Source organism: Lates calcarifer, linkage group LG21 (genome assembly GCF_001640805.2).
Source record: "Lates calcarifer isolate ASB-BC8 linkage group LG21, TLL_Latcal_v3, whole genome shotgun sequence".
In the NCBI taxonomy this organism is placed as follows: Eukaryota; Metazoa; Chordata; class Actinopteri; family Centropomidae; genus Lates; species Lates calcarifer.
In genome coordinates, this window is record NC_066853.1 from 2,544,591 (window position 1) to 2,570,314 (window position 25,724).

The following is a 25,724-nucleotide window of genomic DNA, read 5'->3' on the forward strand; positions in this document are numbered from 1 at the left end:
CGCCGTTGAACACAGAACATCTGGATCGGGGAGGAACAGTGTGTGTGTGAAAGGGAGGGAGAACGCCAAATATATCAATCAGACGCACATCTGGCGAGCGCAGAACACAGCTGGACACACATGAGTTCATGCAGTCTCAACACAGTTTATATGGAGTGAATGAATAATGACATTTTAACTTTGTATAACACTTTGAATGCAAGCTAATAAATTCATTTTAACGATATTCAAAGAAACGCGTTTGTATTAGTCGGCGAATTGTTCACGCTAAATTCATCAACGTTTAGTTTCGGGAACGTTGTTTTTGTGTGTGTGTATCTGTCGTCGCATCTTTTGGACAAAGCAGAGAAAGAGGGAGATGAAGAAGAAGAAGAGGGAGGAGGCAAGCGATGAAAGGGAGGTCAGCTTGGGTGAACAAACTTAAAAAGTGAACGACATAACATCATATGATCGTCAGTCGTCTCTTGCAACAATACATTCCAGATGGCTGTGAACTCAAACCCTGGACGGGGGACAACTATGTGTTTTTTGGCAGCGGGCCTTCTGTTTGTGTAGTCTGCGCTGAAGCACTTATAATTTTTTGCGTGGGTTTATACGACGAGAGTGGGATTTCATTTTTGTGCCGCTGATTTATAGATTTATTTTGATATTTTGCATCCTCCCTCCACCCCCCTCATCCCCTTTTTTTTCTTCTACTTGTCTTCATGCAGATGGTTCTTGTTGTACTGGGTGAAGTCACAGCTATGCAAAGCCCGTTTTCTCTGTGTTGCATGCTGGGTAATGTCTCCACCCTAATGTGTCTCTGTAGACTCAATCAAAGAGCAGTTACTACCAGATTTCAGTTCATTTCACACTGTGCTGCTCAGCAAGATGAGGACAATCAACTTGTTTTCATTTGTGTTGTGTAATTTTATGGCCTGTCGTCTGTGCTGGATCGCCCCCTGGTGGCTGGCTGCAGTACAGATCGTGAACTTCGCCCACTCTACGTCAGTAGAGGGGTATGGCAGTAGTTTCTGTCATTTTCGATCATTCTTATCAGGCTGATGTGTGTTTAAGTGGCTATTTTACTGATAAGTTTGGTTTTAATTAGTTATATGATGCTGGTAAAACGAGATGTGACGTCATGATTGACAGCTGTGATGGACTTGTGATTGGTCAGGCAGGCATATGGGCGGGACTTTGATACACACTAAGGTTGACAAAACAGCTGTAACTGGAGACATGTTCCTAGGTCGTCCATTCGTCTTGTCTCATTCTTGTGAACGCGATATCTCAGTAACGCCTTGAGGGAATTTCCTCAAATTTTGTACAGACGTTCACTTGGACTCAAGGATGAACTGCTTAGAATTTTGGGATCAAGGGTCAAAGGTCAAGGTCACTGTGACTTCACAAATGTTATGTTTTTGCCGTAAGTGAAGAATTAATTCGCTAATCATGACAAAATCTTACACATTACACAATGTCTATTAGGATAAAATCATGAAGTGATGACATTTTAAATCGAAAAGGTCAAAGGTCAACTTCACAGTGACATCATAATGTTATATGAAAACACTTACTAAATGCCGTAACTCAGGAACAGAATGGGAGATTGTGACCATTGTGAGATGGTAATTCTTGTTTCTTTGGACAGATCCAGTCGAGCTATTCCCACCTGTTTTCAGTCTTTATGCTAAGCTAAGCTAACCAGCTGCTGGCTTCATGTTTCATCTAACTCTTGGCAAGGAAGCACATTTCCCAGAATGTCAAATTTTTGCTTTAAGATACAGTGTTTATATTAATGCTTCCCATGTCACATAATCAATATTTTACATCTGCTTATACTTGCTTTAACATTAGAGAAATAAGTGTATATATTAGCTGTTGGTGGTGGTTTGTTGGTCTGTCTGACTTCCCAGTAAACTTTGCATCAGAGCAATTAACGCCCTCATATTTCCACACATACACTGGATGCATTGTGTGTCATTGATTCTCCAGAATCCTCTCACATATTCTACAATCTTTGGAAACTCTGACGTTGTTGAGTTGAAGTGGGAGCTGCTACTGGACTCTGTAGCAGAGTTAATAACCTCATTAGCATATCTGTTTAAGTTTAATATATGGTGGTAATTACAGAGGGAACATTTAGTACAAACGCCTTTTGTAAGATGAAGTCGAGGTGAATGTGCTTCTCAGGCTTTGGAGCTATACTTTGAAGCGGCAGGCGAGGAGGAGGAATTTCTTTTTTTGTCCTTTTCAACACGATTAAATTAAATACCTGTGAATTGTTGTGGTGATGAAGGTTTGGTTTTAATGATTTGGTTTGTAGCTGTGAATTGAAACAGACCTTTTCTGCTACAGTTCCAGTTTATTAAATGACATTTGTATGAAGAAAAGGAGGATGTGGTGGTTTGTGTTGTTAATTTTCTCCCCTCGTTTCCTCATTTGGCCACGTTTTGTCCTCGTATCCTCGGTTCACATTGCCTCATTTCTGTGACTTTCCCCCGTGGACTGGTATCAGATGCCAGTCCTATTCGCTCACGCCTCCTCCTCCTCCTCTCCTGCTGTCCCAAACCATATGAGGGCAGTTACAGGGCATGTTGTATTCCCTAACCAGCAGCCTCCTTCCCCCCTTTCACCCTCCACCCTGCCCCCGTAACTCTCCTCTGCACACACACCGTTCACACCTGCCCCGGCGGTGCTGCTTCCAGCCAGGTGCCCGTCATTTGGCGCTTCGCCCAGAAATGACTGGCACAAGCCTCGACATGTGTGCAAATCTAGCTGCAGAGGGGCTTGGCAGCCGACTCGTGCCTCACATGCCAGGAATGAGCGAGGCCACTCGAGCTGCTGCATCTGAATACTCCGCATTGCACACGCCTCTGAGTGTGCGCGCAAGATGCATCTAATTGCATTCGCTTCCGGCACGCCAGCATTTGGCACCGACTACCAGTAACACAGCAGTGATTATGAGAAGTGATGAGCCGCTGTGTGTGTCTATATATTGTATTTAAACCCTGACCTGTGTGTAGAAGAGCAGACAGACGTTTCCCTCTCTTCAGGATACAGTAAACTTCACATATGGATGTTACAAGTCTTCAGTGTAATATCTGTGCACTTTCGCACCCTGTTAAAGCCAGGATGCCACCTTACGGAGCAACAAGACGGTAGGAAAGCAATACAGTTTTAGTCTTTATGGGGGCTGTACCCAGCTTTTGTCAGTCAAATCAGATTTGGCTGTTCAATGCAAAGCAATGCAAAGATTTGACGATTGGTTCTTGTTGCTAGGTGAATCTATTTTTCCCTCACTTCTTTTTCCCTTCGTTCTCTCTCCTTGCCTCACCATTTGAAGAAATTTCCTTTTTCAATCATCGAGAAAATTAACAATTCATTATCGATTAATCTTTATTTTTTCTAGTGAAAACGTCTATGGCAGAAAAGAGGCTGCTAAGGAAAGTTTGTTTTCCCTCAATGAAATCAAAGAAATTATAGTCCAACAAGAATCTTAAACAAAGTCTTTAAAGTTGAACTAAGAAAGAAAAACAACAAAGATCTGCAGCTAATAAATGTTGGTTTTCTCCTGCTGGTTGCTGCTACGTAGTGAAAATCATTATATTGCTTCAAGACACACTACACAACCTCGCTGATATGGCCACATCGATTAAATTGACGAATTGAAGTGACTGACAAAATTATTAGCAATCAATAATCGATCATCGATTAATTATACCCATTCCTAATCACCACTGTCTCCACTTCCTGTAACCGTTGTTTCAAATTAAAAGCCCTCTGCAGAGTTGTGTAATTGTGACTTAATGACTTTGCAGCAGCATCTTGGTCATGAAATCCTAACGCACTGCGAAGTGTCTCTCCTGCCGGGCTGCTGACAGCATCATCAGTTGGATTTTAACTTGTCGTAAAACCAGGAATTTCCGGTTTATCTGTCCATGTTCCTGCTTTCGGTAACTAGTCGTTAAAACCCTTTTTTCCTGAGTTGAATCAGGGTGTTCCCAACAAATGCAGCAAATCGTCGGCTTTGAAAGGGCAGCCCGTGTCTTTTATCAAAGTAACCCAAGATTTATGGATGAATAAAAGCAGAGGAAACATTTTACATGAATATGTCTTCTTATCCCCCCACAGTTTTTATTTAATTTATTAAAAGTTTGATGCTCTGGCTCTGGGGTCCTTGGTTGTGCGTAGTTGATGGATTTAACATTGTGGATTTAGGAGCTGAAGCCTGCTGGAGCCTTTTTTATCAGATCAAAGTGCACAGGGAGAAAATGGTCTAGTTACAACAGAGATTGAGGACAAGGAACCTTAAAGTCAGACTTGAAGTTTTTTGAAGTAGATAATAGAAGAGCTGGTGATGCAGTTAATTCAGTTTTGATAAGCAGAGAAGAAGAAGAAGAGGAGAAAGGAGGAGGAGATGTGTGGTGTTTTTTTTTAAAATTGTACTTCTGTCGAGGGGGGATGTGACTGTGGAGGAATGAAAACAGTAATTATCATTTTTAAGCAGGTCATGTTTTGATGGCGTCATGTTTCATTATGCAGGGGAAATTAGCATCGCTAAACAGGCCAGCGGGCTGAATGGTCTAATTAAGCAGCAGAGAGAGAGAGAGAGAGAGAGAGAGAGAGAGAGAGGGAGAGAGAGAGAGAGAGGATTGTGTGTCTTTGTGTGTCCATGTGTGTGTTTGTGTGTCGCTCAGCATTTCTTGATCTTGCAGATGAAATCATGCACTCTGCTTTGTGGTCATTACTCTACCTGTGTGATTTGTCTCTGAATGGGGAATAAACGGGGCGTCATGGTGGCGGTGGTGTGGGGGGGGCGGGTGGCGTGGTGTTTATGACCCTCACGTACTGACTGCCTTGTTATTGGATGATTACTGCATAATGAGCTTGAGATGATCAATGAAATCCATCCCTCTTCGCTCGTAATCCTGCATGAAACACGCAACTATAGATCCTGTACAAAGCTCTCGAGTGGCGTTTCTTTAAATTATAGCTCTGCACTGTTGCATTTAATTAGCTTTTAATGAGTCTTACTGTTAAGTCGAAGGGTAAATTCATGTTGTTTGTTCCTTTTGTTAAAGAGAATTATTTGAATGTGGTGATTCACTTGTGTTTTTTTAAACCTGTGAAGCGATTTAAGAGCTCAAAAACCAGCCTCTGGAGAGTTAACCGAATGTCCGCCTCCTTTGTTTGCAGTACCAGGGAGCACGTGACCCCGGAGATGAACAAGCTTCGTCAGAGTCTGAGGAGGAAGAAGCCCACCTACGTGCCAGAGGCCAGCAGACCGCATCAGTGGCAGGCGGATGAGGAGGCTGTACGCAAGGGCAAATGTAACTTTGCTGTTCGGGTGAGTTCACGAACCAGTATGATGTAGATTTATATGTCTCCTGGTTAAATGTCTGAAATAAGGTCTGCGGTTTTAACACAAGCTCAAGACATTTTCATGTTTTATTCTACGGCATAAAATACGTCAGTAAATACTTTATAATAGACAGTAAACAGTAATAATTTTTTAAGCTCCCAAAAAAGGCAGTTGACTACAGAGGTTGTTGAAGTCATAAAACCAAATGCAAAAACTGAATCAAATTCAAGTCACTAATGCTGCCTACAGAACAACATCCTGGTCTGCACCATCTACTTGAACTCAGGCTTATGCTCCTCTGCCACTATGTTCTTCCAAGGATCGTCGCCTGGCATCACCCTGCACCCAAGGTGCTCTCAGTCCAGACTGTTCTGGTTTGTGGTTTCTGGAACGAGCTCCTGACAGCTCATCTAACACCCTAACACGCCGAAGTAGCATTTACTATGTACTCTCTTACTTAAAGGTCTCCTGCTGTACTGGGGCTTTAGTGTTGTCCCTCACTTTTAAGTTGCTTTGGATAAAAGTGTTGATAAACATAAAAATCAGTGTTTCTCTGATGTTCTTGGGCAGACACAGGACATCAGGAGGGGCTGTTTCCTCAGCTTGTTCCTCTGATAACGTAAAAGGCCAGTGTGTAGGATTTAGTGACATCTAGTGGTGAGAACGCAGATTACAACCAACTCAATAACTACAGGCCATCAGGTGACAGAATGGCGTCAGCTACCGCATTGGCTTGTCTGTCAAGTTTGTCTATGTAGCTATATTTAGATACTGTAATCACTCTCTCCTTTTGTCTTCTTCGTCTTCCGGCGTCAACATTAAACCCTGAAAGGTGTTTGGTTTGTCCATCAAGGCTCCTGTAGAAACATGGTAGACTCCGTTGAAGAGGACCCGCTCATAATTGTTACACATTGGTCCCTTAAGATCTAAAAACACTTCATCCGGTTAAAGATTTAAGGTTATAAAAAGTAGTAGTCGGCTGGACATGTTTTTTAATGTCACATGAATCACATAAATTGTAAATGCGCTTTATTAAACATTAACATGACAGAGTTTGGTGTCTTTTATACATAAAGAAAACCTTGGTTTCTTGTGATATTTGGCAATATGTGAATTTAAGTTTATGGTATTTACATCCTCATGCCTCTTGTTTGATCCTCATAGGAACCATGTGGTGTTTTGCACAGACTTCGTATTTTAGCTGCACTTGCAATAAATGCAGAAGAAGCGTTATTAATGGCCCAATTTGCCGATAACCAGCCCTCATCTGTGTCGCTGAAAACCGAAGTGATTTGTTGAAGAGCCGGAGAGACAATGTCAGCGAGAGACGGGAGGGAGGAGTGACGATGAGGTGGAGTTATAGATTGAGGAGACCACAGGAAATGACAGGGTGATGGATGAGGGCACGGAAAGACATCGTGAGATATGAAATGAGAAAGTGAGAGATGTAGAAGTGGATAAGAGAAGAGAAGGCTGGAAACAAAAGGAGTTAGCGATGAGATGGCAGTGAAGCTCCGAGCTTCACAACAAGAGACTGCAGTGTTAAATAAAACCTCACTGTCTTTATTCTCTTCCTCAGCTTCTCTTTCTCATTTCTGTTTTTCCCTCCAAATGTATTCACGCGTCATGCACTATTAATGCTTCTTCAAGAGCTGCTGAACTGCGACAGAGAGAGAAAAAAACTGAAAAGTTTACTTTTAGAGCAGCAGAAACTTAAACAAGTGACGCAGACAGATACAGAAGTTACATAAGCGTCCTCAGTAGATCATTGGTTGCTTTATTGATTGATGTTTTTCTCTATACTGTCTCACGTAACCCACCAACTTCATGTCCTCTAGGCATGGAAAGTAGTATCGATGGGTTTCAGTCCTCCTGTTCTTCAGACCTTTACTGCTTTGGATTATGGGTAGCTTTCAAGTGGAACAAGATGACTGCTGAGGGAAGACAAACACAGTAGTGCAGTCAAACCAAACTACTCCACCTTCTGTTGCTACCAGCCGCCCTCATTCAGCGAGTGCAATATCAAGTTCGTTTTAGAGCATTTACATATGTGCAAAAAAGTGCTGACTAATTTGTTTCGAGGGCGGAAATCAACCAAGTGTGAAAACATCCCTACAAAGGAAACAGCAGATGTTCATTAGTATTATTTACAGCAATAATTTTAGAAGAATTACATGTTGAATTTTCATCCAAAGCCGTCTCCACATATCTGTCGAACTTACCTCCGACTTGACCTCGCCACCCTTGACTCCATCTTGTTAATTTAACACAAGACTCGGTTGAAAAGTTTACAGCCTGCCACACTGTTGCTCCTTTATTGCTTAAAAAAGTGTAACAAGTCATTGAATCAAGTTTTGTGAGTTAAATCAGGGTCTTCCCAACAGATGCATTATGAGCTGAAAGGGAGGTTTCCTTCTTTGGAAATCGAACCATGACTTTTGTGATTTGTTTCATTTACAAAACTGCCACACTTGGTCACACTTTGTCTACAACAGGTTATTTTTAATCCAGAGACAAATCTCCCCAAAACTGGGAGCTCTCCTTAAAACCCTGAAAACTCGTCTTCCTCTCTCTTCGTCATTTGGCTTCTGACTCCAGCAGCAGTAGCAGTAGCGATGGGAGCTTTAATTGTGTCCCTGCGGACACTCCGTACACCACAGAGCAGAACACTGGAGAGACAACAAAAGGGGATGTGAGGCTATAAATTACTCCAGTCCTCCTCCTCTTCCTCTTCTTCCTCCCTCTCTCCTGTCCTCATTATCAGCTGCAACATGCAGCTGTAAATCCAGTAGGGGTGCTTATTAGCCACTCGCCTGTCAATTTCTTAGCACTTATAGAAATACTGATAGGGACTAACGAGGCTTTGGTTGCTTTTGTGCCACTTTGTCTCTTCCTCTTGTTCTGACAGTTTTCAGTTCAGCTCAGATGAAGTGTTGCTAAATTACATTAAAACTAAGAAATACCTGTCAACATCTGTTTGGTTCTGGCTGTTGATATTTCTACTTTCTACTTTCTTTTCTCCGCAGTACCTGGGGCTGGTGGAGGTGGAGGAGTCGAGAGGGATGCATGTATGTGAGGAGGCAGTGAAGAAGCTAAAAGTTGTAAGTATCCCACACACAGACACTCATACATACCAATCAGCCACAAGATTAAAACCACTGCCAGGTGAAGTTAAAACATTGATCGTCCTGTTATAATACAATGTTCTGCAGGGAAACCTTTGGTCCTTGGATTCATCTGGATGTTACTTTAACATGTACCATCCACCTAAACATTGCTGTAGACCAAGCATACCCCCCAAACAACACTGCCCAATAGCAGTGGCCTCCCCAGCAGGACATACCCACCATGCCAAAAGTACCACTCAGGAATGTCTTGAGGAATACAACCAAGAGTCAGGGGTGTTGACCTGGCCTCCGAACTCCCCAGATCCCAATCTGATCCGGCATCTGTGGGATGATCCAGATCCATGGAGGCCCCACCTGGCAATTCACAGGACCCCAAGTATCCACTGCCGAATGGTCCTGTGTCCATTACCCAATGGGTCAGAGCTGTTTTGGTGACACGAGAGGGACCTACACAATGTTAAGCAGGTCCCACAGATGCTTGATCAGATTGGGATCTGGGGAGTTTGGAGGTCAGGTCAACACCTTGGTCTCTTTGTCGTGTTCCTTGAACCATTTCTGGTCCTGCCATTGGTCCTGGTCCTGTTGGTTTCAGGTTGGGGGCATTCATGGATCTGGCTTGTTCCAGCATTCTACAAATGCTGGATCAAGTAGGGAGGCCAGGTCAAGACCTTGGGCTCTTTGTCGTGTTCCTTGAGACATTTCTGAGTGTTACTTGTGGCATGGTGGGTTTGTTCCCCTGCCATTGGGGAGTGCTGTTGCCATGGGGGGGTATGCTTGGTCTACAACAATGCTTAGGTGTCAAAGTAACATCCAGATGATGCAGGACCTAAGGTTTCCCATTGGAACATTGTACTGTGACAAGACAATCAATGTTATCCACTTCATCTGTCAGTGGTTTTAATGTTGTGGCTGATCAGTGTTCATACACCTCCCTTGCTTTAGCACTGCAGGTTTATTTTGATCTATAGACCTTCGCTGGAGCTTGTTACAGACCCAGTTGCACCAAAGTATCGACCAAAGGCAAACACACATGCTCAATACTCTCTGCAGTTACCTCTCCCATCTTGTTATTTTCTCCTCTTCACCACTTTCATCTCCCACCTTGGCCTCCCTGGTGGGTTTTATTCCATATCTGTCTGCTCATCAGTTGTTCTCTGTCTGATCCCACTACGCCCACGGGAGCAGAAAATGAGATCTGGACTAACATACACACATTAAAAACACACACTGACACACTCACAGAGTTCACCCCCATGGGAAGACGGACTGGGACAGGGAGCGTGTGAACAGACTGGTCAGTGTCAGGTGGCCACACACTCAGCGGTGAAGAAAACAGGTGTTGTCACTGTCTTTACATCTGTAGCTCTGCCGCTGCTTTTCTTTATGGGATCCATCTGGACTATAAAGTCCTGTAGGAATGATTCCTAAAACCTGGAGCTAAATTAGCAAAACCTGGAAATTATTTAACATTTTTGCACTTCTGGTTCCCTCATCCCAAAGTTGATGGGTTTTTGGTTTCACATTTTATTCTACGATACAAAAATACATCAGTAAAGGTGGTTGCTAACATATTAAACTCTATTAAACTGCGATCAGTTTCCCAACACCTTATCAAGATCAGGAAAAACGTATGTACCGGACCTACGCAACATTATTATTTCCACTCTGATCTCTAACTGAATACCACTGCGCGCTTCTTGCATCAGAAATTAGTTGAACCAAAATTGTGCTGTCCAAGCAAAACTGGACAGTTCCTACAGAAACACGTAAATTTGCGAAGACGTTTTTGACAACTACATCTGATAGTCACAGAGGTTTAATCCAGAGGACGGAGATCTGTTTTCGATCAGAAGGGGTGTAAACGCAAAGGCAAGATCGATTATCTGGATAACGTGTCTGGATACAGATCGCATTTTAATACCAGGTGTAAACAGAGTGCTAGCATCATCACGCCGAACATGAAAATCCAATCTACTCTGTAGTGGTGTTTCTACTTGCACTCTTGGAAACGTTTTACGAACTTTCTGAGAAGAAAAAGGCTTTTGTAGAAGAGCTCGGAGCTAAATGAAATGACAAGTTGGAGACATTGATGTCATGTGACTGTTCTCTATTTCGTTTATAGTAACACTAGCTTGTTTCTTCTGGAGATTGTATTTAGAGCAGTGGAGATTATCTTGTATCATGAATGTATTTTCTACAATAATCCAAAAGCCAAGTGAAAAATCTCACTGGCTTTTTGTCGAGGGAACCAGGGATGACGCTAACTTCCAGGTCCAATCATTATAAACTTGATCCCCTAAGTAGAAATATAACTTTATATATCAAAAGGCAGCATTTCGTTGGAGAATCTCAGGGAGAAATCCTGTTAAAAGGATCTAAATCAAAGCTTAATGCGCACAAGAAAGATGTTTTGTGCATTAATTCATGTCTATTTCCTTTCGTTTGTTTCTGCACCTGCTTAGATCAACTGTTTCTTTCTATCCTCCATCTTTATCGGCATCTTTCTTCAGCAGCTCCCTCTCCTCTCTGCGCTGAAAACTTTCTTCTGAAGTTATCTTCCTCTTCTGATTCCTCTCCTCCTTCACTCTTTTCCCTATTCTCACTGCCTCTCTCTTTTCTTCTTCTCACTGGGATTATGCAAAAATCTGAGGCGTTTTATCGCGTCGCTGTGGGTTTCAAAGCCATTTCCTGCAGCGCTCCGACTTTCTGTTTCCCTTATTCACACACAATTTATATGCAGACTCATGTGCACACACACTTCCACACTCACATGGAGTTGTTGCTTTTTCAGCCGGTGTATTTTTAGCTCGGTCCATGCTGAGTGTGTTATTAGCTCTGCCTGGTGCCCTCCTCTGGAGAAATGATTCTCAATGCCAGCTGGCACAGTTTTTTTTTGTTTTTTTTTTTACCTCTGCCTCTCCGCTCTTAATCCACCGCTTCCTCATTTGCTGTAAGGATGTAATGATCACTTTACATAGCCACAGATAACGGAGTAAAAGTGGCTTTTCATGCTAATACTGCTCAGGAACATCTGGAGAAATTAGGCAAATAATTGAACATTTATTCAGTCACATGTCGCTTTGAGTTACAAATGAAATCCTCTCTGCTTTTCTTTTGTCGTTCCAGAGCGGGAAAAAGACAGTAAAGGCAGTGTTGTGGGTTTCAGCCGATGGACTCAGGGTGGTGGACGACAAAACTAAGGTGAGAAAACACTTTTTCTTATGGTGCATTCGTTCTCACTCTCTGTTTACATCATTGTTCATTCGGCAACAAGGACGAGGACGAGTTTGTGTCTTCCAGTCTTGGAAACAGTAGAAATCTTCACGGTAGGGCTGATCCAGAGATTTTTGTTCGACTCGGTTTGGGTGTTCAATTCAACTGTTCGGCCATTTTATCACGTCTCCACCTCCATCGCAGTTTTGTGGTTTGGTCATTTTAAGACAAGATTTAGTGTAAGTTAGATTAAGTTTACAGCCTGTCGCTCGTGCAGCTCTGTGTGTTAACTGTGAGACAGATAAAAGAATTGTAACGAAGCTGGGACTTCCCAGCTGAGTTCTAGGGGGCAGCCCTACTTCGCAGGTCCAAAAATCCATGTCCAACCAGACCAGTTTATTCCTTGAAAGCAGGGACCTGGACCCATGTAGAACTGAGAAGCATCAGACTCAATCAGCACCGATTTCACAGCTAATTTCTACTGACAAGCTAATGGTTAATTTACAGGTTTTCAAAACAAAACTTTGCGTCCTGAAACAGCTGCTAATGCGCTCAGTGTTTCAGATTAAAAGTCCACTTCCTGTCATGCATGTAGTACGGCTCTTTACGATAATAAAGACAACTTCGACTGTCATTTTGAACTGCTAACAGCTGCTAACGTTAGCATTGCTAACTAACTATCACTCTGTGCTCTCTGACCTTTCATCTGCGTCCTCTCAGATAATATGTTATAACATACCTGGGACAGCAATCGGACAGGACCCGACCCAGACCTGATGGACCATGAAAAACGTGAATCCCAATCTGTACAGGTCCTGTGTCAGGTCTCGAGTCCTAGGGTTTTCCTAGAATCGTGAGGATGCCTAAAACAGAGAGCAAAGATGTCAGAAATGTCCCCTCAGGCCTTCTGATGCTCTTCGATTGTCATCTTTAAAACATACATCCACCTTTACAGCACTTTCTGTCTTTTATATTCTCTTATTCAGGTAAAACACAAAGATACTTTCCATCCTTAGACCACCTACAAACCAACAACAGTACCAGCAACACCCTGTCCCAGTTTGACACCGGCTTAAGGCCAACAGCAGCATCCACTGTTTCCTGATGCTACTTTTGGCCTCGGTGTTTGTGTAGTTTCAGAGCTGGCATATGTGACTCATGATTCCTTGCTGAAGGTGCTTAGTGGGGGAGGGAAGATCACGTAAACACAGACGCACACACATGCACTTGAGGAGTGTCTGGCGGCGAGGGAGGCCTCCTACAGACTGAGTGCAGCTCGCTGTGGCTCTATTGAAAGCAGAGCTGAATAAAGAGCAGCACAGAATAGAGGAAGAGAGAGGGCGAGCCCAGTGGAGCAGTCCCCCATTGTCCCACAGCTTCTATCTTTTATCCTTCGCAGTGATGTATCTCACCTAAACAAAGATAAGGCTGGAAATATGTGCAGCTACAGCCTGAGATACTCTGTCTTATTCCTCTTTAAAACACACTGCTACTCTGAGAGACATGTTCCTTCATTACCATAAACATTGGCACTGTAGGTGGTTTTGAATCAATCCCACATACACCGTCCTGATGCTGGAAGCAGCTCACCAAATCTGTATTAATCCATGGGTGAAAATAGTCCCTGATAAATGCACCAGAACAGGCTCAGATTGTTATTATAAATGTCGGACAACATTATGGATATGATTCTTACAGAGACAGACCTTTTTATTTAAGAGTAAGATCCTTTTTCTCATAAACAGACATTTTATCATTACCAGACTTCATTGACAAAAACAGGAATTTTAACAGGAGTTGTTGGAATACTGCTGCCTCATTCTGTTAGTTACTTTGTGTTGTTGTGTGACTTTCAACGGTGGAAGAAGTAATCAGTTACTTCATATAAGTAAAAGTACCACACAACAACACAAACCAACTAAGAGCACTAACACAGCAGCTCCTGTGTTCTGTTTGGTAAAATCGCTGTTTTTGTCAATGGAGTCTGGTAGTGATAAAACTGCTTTTTCTGGTTAAACAAAAATGTTCTTCCGCTGTAGGAATCCTATCCCTAATATTCAGTTCGTCAGGTGGCCGGAAACATAACTCCAAATGAATGCTAACGTTGCTAAAACATTAGCCATAAGCCTCCAATCTCCATGTATGAATCAGCAAACCTGTCCTCAGTGGACACCCACACAACCATTAGTCAAAGCCTTTCCCACAGCCTGTGAACGTACAGTATATGTGGGTTTCATTAGAGACGCCGCTCCTCATGACCTTCATGATGCATCAGTAGAAAGAAACAGTAAAGTCTTTTTCTATTTTATGTCCTGTTCTAAAGGCAGAGAGGCTTCTCTGCATAGATGCGCCACCCTGACTCACAAGCTTCTCTGCTTTATTCTAATTCTTTCAGAGATATAAAGACATGATCTGAGTCACCTTTGCCCACGCATAAACACATTTTACTGCTGCAGATTATTGTACCAGAGAAGAAGACACACACAAACACACACACTCACAGCCTGTCACCTCGGTACCAGCATCCCCCTTCAATTACTAATTGGCCCACAATGAATGGGGCTGTTATTCTTCCACCTCTTTCTCCTCACATCCCTCCTTTCTTTTCTCCCTCCTCCATTCTTCCCCCTTCTCTTTGTTTTTTGGAGGAGAGGAAGGAAGTGCACGGATGAGTGTGTGAACCCTCTTTTTTCTTCTCTTTCTCCTCTCTCTCGGTGCTCTTGTTTTCCTTCTCTTTCTGTTTTTCGGCGAGTCAAAGAGGTGAGTTTGGAGGAGGAGGCCCCTTAATGTAAATTTCCCTCTATAGACACTGACACAGGCTGAATGACCCTTTTTATAAGAGGGAGGACAAGAAGTGGCATCATCTCAGAGGTGAAAAGAGGGTTCGGTGTCATTAGTCTGCAGTCATTTTCTTTTCTGTGCATGTGAAGTGAGGAGGGTTTCATCGGGTTAAACTGAGGTTGAAAGCAGCGTGTCAAGCATTAGATCAGTCTCCAAGCTGTCACGACTGACGAAAATACTGTCTCCTGGTCCAACTTTGCAGAGGCTCGTCTGCTTTCAAGATGCTGCAGTGCTGTGTCCTGTGTTGTTGGAACAGACCTGAGTCCAAAAATCTATTCAGTGTCATCCTACTGCTTTTATTGTGATGAGAAAGCGAAGAAGAAATTCAGTTGATAAGTTTTAGTTTTTAAACGAATGAAGAAAAACAAAGTTTGATTCCAGCTAACCTAGCTAACGTTAGCACCTGCTGGTAAACCGGGTACCTCTGGTCTAAGTTGTGGGTTTTACAGGGTGTTTCTTGCTATGAGCCAACATCTTCATGTTTCAGTTGTCAGTCCTTTTCTGTGCTGCCCAGCTAAAGCTAATAAAGCTGGCCTTAGCTAGCTAAATGAAACACAAAGAAACCTAGCGAATGTTAGCACCTGCTAGGTAAAGCAGGGACCCTTAGGCTTAACAGGGAGAAGCCCAAGAAAAACAGAAAACAAAAAGTTTGACGCCAGTGGGTGCTACCTGCTAATGTTAGCATTGGTTAGCACCTACTGGTAAAAGTGGGCACCCCTGATATAAACTATGGCTACAGGGTGTTTCTTGAAAACAAGCTGTGGTGAAGTTGGACCCAGATTTTCTGTCTGTCATTGGTCAAAGCTGCCGTTAAGAGATTTGAAGCAATTTACAGCACCTCCACCTCGACTGGCTTTCTGCTGTGAGCTGTTAAATCTGATTCTCCCTGTGTCTTTTCCCCTCTGTCTCTCAGGACCTCATCGTGGACCAGACCATAGAGAAGGTTTCATTCTGCGCCCCCGATCGTAACTACGACAAGGCCTTCTCCTATATCTGCCGAGACGGGACCACCAGACGGTGGATGTGCCACTGCTTCATGGCGCTCAAAGACTCGGTGAGACGACAAATAAACTCATGACATTGGTGTTTATTTGACTCACCATGAGGATAAGGTGGTCGAGACTGAAAGAGAAATGCCACAGAACTGTCATGGTGCACTGTGGTTTCAGCCTCGTGGTGCTTTCAGAAGTTTAGACTGTGAGTTGGATTATTAATGTGGATGGAGGAGACCTGTGGGATTAGGAGAGGGGATTAGACACAGGCCCATAGTTATCTGTGCATCTACATGTGCTCATCTCAAACTGAACATGGCTGTCTTCGAAGAGACAGGAAGTGAAAAAGATCAATCCAGGTTTGGTATAAATAATTTTAATCGCTGTTTTCTTTTGCTCCACCAGGGGGAGAGACTGAGTCACGCAGTCGGCTGTGCCTTCGCCGCCTGTCTGGAGAGGAAGCAGCGCAGAGAGAAGGAGTGCGGCGTGACGGCGTCCTTCGATGCCAGTCGTACCTCGTTCGTACGTGAGGGCTCCTTCCGTGCAAACTCCTCCTGCAGCCAGCAGGGCAGCAGCAGTGAGCGCGACGACAAACTGCAGGACAAGAAGAAAGGTAGGAGGATGTTTCCAAGCATGTCTGCTTCAATAACTGTGAATATAGTTAGAAATATTATGTCCTGACTGACCCCTTCCTCCTCCAGACCAGCCATCTGCCATCCCAGCCCTCCCACCTGGCACCGCTTCCCCACCCGAGGGCGCGGCGTCCCCCATGGATCGCCCAGAACCAGGCGGGCCTCATGCCATCCCCCGCCGCCATGCACCCATCGAGCAGCTGGTGCGTCAGGGCTCGTTCCGAGGATTCCCGGCGCTCAGTCAGAAGAATTCTCCCTTCAAGAGGCAGCTGTCGCTCCGCCTCAATGACCTGCCATCCACACTGCAACGCAAGACCGACTTCCAGGCCAAGAACCCTGGTGAGTTGAGGCGTTCTACGTGTTCTGCTGTTTGCTGTTCACAAGGGTCAGAAAGTCACAAACTGTTGGTGCAGAAATGCACTCATCTGTCATTCAGAGACAGAGTTAGGGACTGTTTGTTTGTTTTTTGTCAGAAAGCAACTCATATGTTTTATCTCAGTCTTCCCTTGTGAAATTTAAAACTGAACAGATCTGATTTATTATTGGGCATCTGGCATCTGCCTAAAGCAAGGGTTGGGCAGTAGAAAACAAAACAAAACCAACACAAAATTAGCACAGAAAAAGAAGAGACCAAAGAATTTTTTAATACACTTTGATGGTGATAGTGATAATAATAATGGTTTTATTTATAAAGCACCTTTCAAAGCAACTGTTACAAAGTGCTTCACAAAGAAGGACAAATAAAAGAAAGCAAGAAAACAAAGACAATGATTAAAATAACATAAAATCAGTTTAAGGTAATGGTAGAATAAAGGATAAAAGTACAGATAATTATGCAAAAGCCATTAGGTAAAGGTAACTTTTTAGAGACATTTTAATGGCATGAAGTGAAATAAAACAAATCCATCTCAGTTCTGTTCTTGACATAATGCGGGGATGTATTGCAGTGTTTTTTAGTCAAGGTGACGATCCAAAGAAATATAACATGTATAAATATAAATAATGCTGGGAAGAACCTTTAATTTAATAAAATGAAATGTGTGGTTCAGTCTTTCTCCCCACCCCAAAAATTTTTGTAAAACCTCTAAAGCCAGTGTTAGACTTTCCACATCTGCAAAAGTCTACTAGGGTCCATGTGAAGTAAATTTTGTCATTGGAGGGGTATTCACGATGCTCTTTGTGGACATCCATGTATACACAGATTTGTTGTGTCCATAGGGTTTACACACGACTTTCTTGCTTTTGCGTGGTTGTCACCATTTTGATTTGAATCATAGTGCATATACGCGTATACGTTGACGATGATCAATTATACATGTATGATTAGCGTTCTCCAAGTGGAATATAAATGGAAACAACTTCGGTGTGGTGTCCGTAACTGAACATGTACGCAAGAGAGAATAGCTGAGGCTTTAGAGGGAATGTGTCACAATTTGTATTAGTGTTACTTTTGATTAAAATGGCAAGAGTTCAGTATTAACTTGAATTTATTTTAAATTGAAAAGAGACTTAAACAGTACACAGCAATATAAACAAACACTACTTGAAATGCAGATTTCACACACAGCTCACAAGACTCCCACATCACAGTAGAATCATTTCTCTAGTCAGATCAGATATCTGCTGCAAAATAAAAACATATTTACCGGATGTAATCAGAGAAGAATTTCTGTCATAACATTGGCAGTTGATATTAACTCGCAGATGCAAAAGTCTTTAATTAAACCCTGACATCAGTTCACTTTATTTCCTCTGGAGGTGATTGATCCACATTTTAATTTACACTTGGTATCAAAATGCCTGCTCAGTAGCCACAATGCAGTTTGTATTTGTACACACAAACAGAAACCACACGTTTTTTGTCAGATTACTGCGACACTGCCGACGTCGAAACAGTCACTCTCTCAGATGCATTTCTATTCATGTTTTCATGCAGACAAGGTGTAATTCTTCACTTTAATCCCCCGACACTTGGCTTTTTTTTTTCATTGAAGATAAAAGGCAGTTATATGAAGTGCTGTTATTACTGCTATTAGCGACAGCAGTGACGGCTGTAGCTCGTGCGACTCTGAGAGCTCTTGGCTTTTTTAAAATTTCTTACTAAGGACAATTAATAATAACTGACTTACCCCTCACAGGTTGATGCACACACACAGACATGGACACACCCACTCCGTGTGGTGCCGCGGGATCAGGGCGCTCAGTAGTGAGGCTGATTATAGTCATTAGGGGAGATGAGAGAGTTGACTGGGGGTGGCTCATCTGACTGGAATACTAAACCACAACATTCAGCTCTCATATTCTCTCCTTTCATTTCCGTCTCTTAATCTCCCGTGATGGGCAGAGCAGGCTTGCAAAGGGCTGGAAAATTTCGGGTACATTTCCAGAAACTTTCCATGGGTAACTGTTAATTTACACACCCTACTGGCAAATTCACACACACACACTACATGAAAACCTCATGTGCAATAATATAGTTATATTTATTTTTATATTTTATTTATCTTATTTCTTATATTTATTTCTATATTTTTATGTTATTTATTCATCGTTGTTAAAAGGGAACCAGATGCAACAAAATATTGTTCAATTGTGCACTGTCTGGTGTCATTTTTTCAATGGTGATAAAGACTTGAGTTTAAGGTGGGGAATTGTGGAAACATTCCATGGGGATTAACATGAATTAACAGGAATTCACTGGAAATTTCTGTAATTTATTCACACTGTATCATACACAAACATAAATGTAAACATTTTGTTTTGTCAGTTGGATGGTCTTTAAAAATATTTTACAGTTGATGTTGGATAAAGGAAAAGAAACAGGCTAGGTGTGATAATGACGTAAAATGTTTTTTTTTTTCAACTACATTTAAGTTCCCTGTTATAAACTAACCTTCAATTTTGCAAATTTAGTTTTCCCATTAATATCCATGGAAAGTTTCCAACAACAAAAAGTTTTTCAGCCCTGGGATTGGGTCTGTATATTCAGTGGTGGTGGATTTGGTGCAGCTTGAATCCTGTATGCACAGTACTCTCTCTCGCCGCTCCCTTGTGACTCCTCAAACAATTGTTGTATTGATTTGTGTGGTCGATCAGCTGTCCTGATTAGCCTTCAGCAAGCCTCCTTCCAGCCTTTGAACCTGCCGCTGCACTGAGACAAACACACACATACACAAACATATGGGCTCATATGTGAAGTGCTTAGAGTGCATCTGAACTCCAGGATCACAGGGTCGGTCTTAGCAGAACAAAGCACAGAGCCATCTTTAATAGGAGGCCTTACACATGCCTGCAGCGCCCTCTGCACCCTGCAGCATAATTCAAGGTCTGTAACTATACAATGCACACAGATGAGAGAGATATACATATATTAGAGGAGAGGGCTTGTGGTATGACCCACAGTGACCCCATGCTACTTCACTTTAATCCCACTCCTCTGCACATTCATTCTTCTGCATCCTGTGAAGTTGTCAAACTCGTCTTTGTCGAGTGTTTTTGGAAGGATGAGGGAGTGGAGGAGAGGAGGAGACAGAAATCCTCTGTCTCTGAGGCCTTGGTTGTGAAGGAGGGGTCGCAGGGGAAAAGGAACAGAGAATTAGATATTATATCTATTTATATCTGCAGTCTGTGCAGGAGAGTTTTTAAAGCTGTAGTCCAAACCAGAGTCAGACACGAACATTACGCCACCTAATCAACATGGATAAACTGAGCTCAGTCTCTGTACAAGACACACAAAGCGATCTGCTTGTTAAGTCTGACGTCACGACCTATAAAAATACTGTTTCCTGAGGCTCTCCTGCTTTCCAGATGCTGCAGTGCAGTGTCCCATGTTGTTTGAACAGATCTGAGTCCAAAAACTTTTCAGTGTCATTCTACTGCTTTCCTTGTGACAAGAAAGAAGAAGAATAAATGGCTGCAGTTGATAAATTCAAATAAAAGTTTGTTGCCAGCAGGTGCTAACATCAGCTAGATAACTTAGCTGATATTAGCATTGGTTAGCACCTGCTGCTAAAAGCTGGTACCCCTGATATAAGCTATGGGTTTTATAGGGTTTTTTGTCATGAGCCCACATTTTCATGTTTCGATAGTCAGTGCTTTTCTGTGGTGCCCAGCTAAATAGAGTTGGCCTTAGCTAACTATCTTTGCTCAGCTAAAGTGAAAACAGATAAAATTAGCTAGCTAGGTTTTGGGGGAGCACAGAAAAGGACTGACAACCAAAACATGAAGATATGGGCTCATAGCAAGACATACCCTGTAAAACCCAGAGCTTATATTAGGAGAACCCACTTTTACTAGTAGTTGCTAGGCCGGCTACCTAATGTTAGCACCCACTGGCGTCAAACTTTGGACTCATATCTGTTCAAACAACATGGGACACAGCACTGTGACATCTTGAAAACAGGAAAGCCTCGGCAAAGTTAGACCTGGAAATAGTATTTTCGTCGATCATGACGTCAAACTTAACAAATGAATGATGATACTTCATGAGGTTGTGCAGTTCATCACTGGTTAACCATATTTGTCTTATAATCGTGTCTTCATTGTCGTCGTCTTGACTCAAACAAATTAATATTTTTTCCTCTCTCTCTCTGTTTGTCCTCCTCCTCTCTCGTTCCATCTCTTCTTTTCATGCTTTCCTCCCCACCTCCTCGCCTCCCTCTGTGCTTCTCTTTCTTGCTAGTACTAGAGATGGACATGGGGTTGCCAGGTGAGGGAGACAGTAGTATCAACGCCCTGTGTAGCCAGATCAACACCTCCTTCACCAAGCCGTCGGATGAGCTCTTCTCCAACCCCTCTATGTCTGCGAATGGCCCCCCAGCCTGCACTGTGCCCCCTGTCCTGCCCCCACCACCTGCACCAATGCAGGGTAAGAAGCACTGCATCAGATCAATGGTATTATTGAATCATCGCTGAGGAAACGATCACACTCAATTTCTGAATTTTTTATTTTATCCTTTCTAGCGACCTCCTCATGGGTGCAGCCAGAGCCTCCACTTCACTCTCCTCCTGCAGTCTCTGTTGCAATGCAGATGCAGATGCAGATGCAGAGCGGACACAAGCGCACGCCCTCTGAGGCCGAACGATGGCTCGAGGAGGTCTCCAAGGCCGTCAAGGCTCAGCAGACCCCTCCTCCAGGTCCCACCATCCCCACCATCCCTGGACCGCCCACAAGTCATCAAATGTCCAGTCAGGCGGCCATATCAGCTGCTCCAGTGACCACCGTCTCCATGTCCCTTGGCACCATGTCCAAACCCCTAATTTCGGGCCCCCTGCCCTCTCAAGTCAGGCCCCAATGCCCCTACCACCCATGTCAATATCATCAGTTCCTCTAATACCAGGTCCTCCGGTGTCAGGACCTCCCATGTCCCTTCCTTCCATGTCTATCCCCACAATGTCCGGTCCAAGCATGTCTGGGGCCCCCATGCTCCAGCCCTCTCTTCCTGGACCCCCAGGCTCCCTTCCAAGCTCCATGCAGCCCTTCCCCTTAGCTTTCGATGCCACTCCAGCCCCTGTGGGAATGTTCGCCAGCCAGCCTGTCCAACCGGCCTTTGTGCCAATGCAGACCTACATGCCAGGCCTGGCCAGCAGTATGACCTACCCCAACGCCAGTGTGCCTGTAGTGGGCATCACGCCGTCGCAAATGGTGGCCAACGTCTTCTGTACCGCCACAGGTTCGTCAGGTGCAGGCGGAGCCATGGGTTCGACTGGAGGAGGACCTAAAGTGGGGGCACTGGGAACAGTTGGTCCACACCATTCTTACCCAGCACCTGGTGCGGTCGGGTCCACTGGAGGGTTTTCTACACCACCTTTCTCTTCCACTCCACCTTTATCGACAGCCATTAATGGCCTTCCACTGCACAGCAGCGGTATGATGGCCCTCCAGAATGGGACCTCCAGCAGCGGCGGGAACGGCGGCAGCGGTAGCAGCTGGCCACCAGAGGGCAGCCAGCTAACGGCTCCAGTGGCCAGCGATTCTCAAGAGGACGACCGTTTTGAGGCCAAGTGGGCAGCGCTGGAGAGCAAACCGGCAACTCAGCAAGCGGGGAACAAGGCACCGGCTGCAGCAGCCAACCCATTTTCCAACAATCTGCAGAAGACTTTTGAGATTGAACTCTAAGGCCTCCCAAAGCTGTAGTGCTAGCCTTGGAGTTAAAGCCTAAGGAAACCAGGCATCTCTGCTTAGAATGGGATGCAGGTCCTTGCAGTTAGCCTAGCATCTGACCTGTGGCAGCCTAGCAACTTGTTAAAAGCTCTCAAAGGAGTCAGTACTATAATGATCTTAATTGCTTTCTTTACACTCCCATGAGAGCTTGGGAGGTTGGTTGGCAGATTGCTAGGCTGCCATTGGAGGATCAGGTCTCTAGTTCACTGGACTTGATGGACTGAATCCTTCCACTCCACCTGCTACCCGCCTCTCTTCACTGCTTTCACTTCTCCACTCTGGCTTTACTTTACCTGCTCCAAGTCCCTGGATGTACTGTACCTGAACCACCCCTTTGAGGACATTGTGGAGGGGGGACACAGTTCAGTGGTTTCTTTCTTTAAAAGGGGACTCCACTCAGATGCATTCCAATCCCTCAAGATGTTTTTGGCAGTTTTGTTTCTGGTGGAGGTTTCGGTGGAGAATTCGTGGACGTGGCTGCACCACACGATTTGCAGAGAAGCGGAGGACTGATTTGTTGACTGATGATTAGACTGATGCTGATCTTAGCTAAGCACAGCAGAAGTCTGGATACCTGAAAGGACTAGCCAATGATGTAAGACCCTGACCCTACCAACCGAAAAGGACTTACTGACCAATAGTAGAGATTTATGGCCAAAATTATTTTATTTATTGTATTTTATTTTTTATTTTAACGAGTTATATATACTTAAAGATCAAATTTTTAAAGCAGTGTTTCAGGAGTGTGTTGTTTTTTTATCCCCCATATTTATTTTTGTTGAACCTTAAAGAGGAGGGAAACTACAGGTAGCAGACAGGTAACAGGAAAGCACTGTGGGAAACTGAGTCATGTAACAGGAACCAAATAGCCAGGGCTGACAGTACAGTGCCGTGTAATACGACATGTGAAACAGGAAGTGTATATAGTGGCATGTTTCTTCCACCCGCTAAGCCCTCACGTATATACGCTCCACTGCTGCTGAGGCTGGTCGAGTCAGTCTGGCTTCACTTTGGCTCTGTAGCCCATTTCTGTTGCTAATCGCCTTCCTTCAGGGCACCGGGACATGAGAAATCACTTCAGGATATCCAGCACACAGACACTCTGGACTATACTGCACAGCGGTCCTTTGGACTCCATCATCTCCAGACAAACCCAAGGAACTTTAACAACTCAGTGGAAAAAAACAAACAACAAAAAAAAAACACTACAACACTGTGCAACTGGTTGAAAAAATGATGCACTACATTCCAACATTCATAAATCCTTTAATGTGTTCAAACACAGGGTATAATCTCATCACATACAGTATGATTGTGTATTTACCGCCACTGTGCTACTGTATCGGCTGCAGTGGTACTGCACTCGTCATGGATGTTGGGTTTTTATGATGAGAAGTGAGAAGAGAAGAGGAACATGAGCTGCGTTTCCATTAATGTATTTTTAGGCTAATTTTGAGACATTGTATAAGAATTGGCAAAATTGAAAAAACATCCCCAGTTTCACAAAAAATGTTTTTATGCTCGCTTGAAGTGGTTTTTGCGTTTTCAAGAAAAGGCACCTTTTCCAAATAAGTTCTGACGTAGCAGACAGGTAATCAGCCATTTCCACTTTTAAGAGGAAGAGAAATCTGTTTTCTCTTGTAAAGGTGACTTGTTTTGTTTCCTCTTCTTCTTTGGAGGGTTTTTTATCAGTTGGCAAACAACTTGGCTGCGGTTGAATAGTCAAATATTTAAGCCCTATCTCCTTTAGTAACCACTTTTCCTTGACCTCGATGGAAACATTAATAGGTCAAGGAAAGATGTGAAAGAGAATTCATTAGAACTTGTGCATTGCTTTAAACCCTGTGGCTGCAAGGAATTGTGGGACGGCACTATCTCCTTTCCTTTAGTATATCCTGTGCTAAAGGAGATAAGATAGAGAGCACTGAAGCTCCTCTCCTTAGCCTTTAGAGAATTCAACCACTTAGATACTTCCAGGTCATTTAAAAAAAGACTGTTCGACTGCAGCTCTTATTTTGTTTTTTGGTTTGTGACCTCTACTTCCTCTACTCTGTTTATTACACATCTTAGTTTATTCGGTCCAAACGAGTTCATGGAAATGCACCTAATTCACAATTCAGTTTTTTGCGTCATCGCAAAATTAGCTTCAAATTCGTGTGACAATTATATGGAAACATGGCTACAGACTGAGGCACGAACGAACCAAGAGGATCTATGATGCAGAGCTATGAGAGATAACCAAGATTTGATTGATGTATTACCAAAAAAGATAAAATATAGAGCAGTAGAAGAATAGATAGCTAGAAGAAAAGAAGGAAGGATAACTTGTACGTGAGAGACTGAAGGAGAGAATGGAGCTATACCTTTAAACAATGAGATGGAGGAAGTCTGAAGGAAGGAAAATGAGATGATACGTGATAAAGAGAGACAGATGGTGTGAAAATATTAAGAGACACATTCATCACGCAGCCCACAAACAGAGCACTGTTTGTCGTTCTTACATTGTTTTTGCCTCGAGGCCGAGCCGTTTCCATTTCAGCGTTGTGTTCCTCAACTCTTCAAACCTCACAATCACTTTTCATTATATTTAAAAAAAAAAAGAATATGTTGCTTTTTTATATAATTGCAGTCTCATAAACAAGATTTTTTTCTAAGTATGTACAACTTCCTATGTAGTTAAAACTTCAGTAATGTCAACAAAGCTTTCTGTGTTTGAACTTGCAGTCACTAAAGTCTATTCAAGAAGATGCAACATTATAAAAAAGAAATGTTCTTTATTGAAGGGCTTTTCCACAGATTATATAACCTGTAATCTGGCCACAGATCCTGTTATGTTTCTTGGGAATTGAATTGTATGGATATGGACCGCCACTGATTAGGTTTCCTGCTTGTTAACGCCCCACTGTTTAAGTAGCTTATTGGGTCTCTTCCTGTGGCAGCGATCCCCTCTGACTGGCTGCTTTCTCAGAGAACCAGGGTTTTGTCCTTTTTGTTTTCAAATGTATTTCCTCCCCCTCCAAACAAATCCAAACTGCTCTCCCTCTAAGACAAGACTGATTCACTCATGAGATCAATGCTTTTACTTCACTGAAAAATATATTTTAGCCTTCGACTCTTGTTTGCACGCCCTCCAAAAATTATAAATGTAGTTAATTGTGTTTCCGCGTTCAAGCAAACTAAATGACCTCATAAACTTGATTGTAAAACCATAGTTTAGTGATGGTAACAAAGCAAACCAGTTTATTTTTAATCTTTATTTACAGAATTTTTGTATTTAAACCTACATATTTGTATTGTAATTACATTGTACAAAAGATAAATAAAGTAATATAATATTTACACCTGCTCATGTTTTGTAGGTGTGACTTTTTGACTCCTCATAAATAAACATCTTCTCTCTGTCCTTTA

The 25,724-nt window shown here is 43.1% G+C and overlaps 1 protein-coding gene across 1 annotated transcript; it reads left to right on the plus strand.

Annotated features, from left to right (window-relative positions):
• The first annotated feature begins 2,917 nt into the window (after positions 1 to 2,917).
• numbl (NUMB like endocytic adaptor protein) lies at positions 2,918 to 25,724 on the plus strand. Its single transcript, XM_051065719.1, has 10 exons — positions 2,918 to 3,143; positions 5,182 to 5,332; positions 8,374 to 8,448; positions 11,602 to 11,676; positions 15,443 to 15,583; positions 15,927 to 16,134; positions 16,223 to 16,492; positions 20,835 to 21,020; positions 21,116 to 21,325; positions 21,508 to 25,724. Exons 1-10 carry the CDS (start codon positions 3,058 to 3,060, stop codon positions 22,269 to 22,271), a joined length of 2,166 nt encoding a protein of 721 aa, XP_050921676.1. The 5' UTR covers positions 2,918 to 3,057; the 3' UTR covers positions 22,272 to 25,724.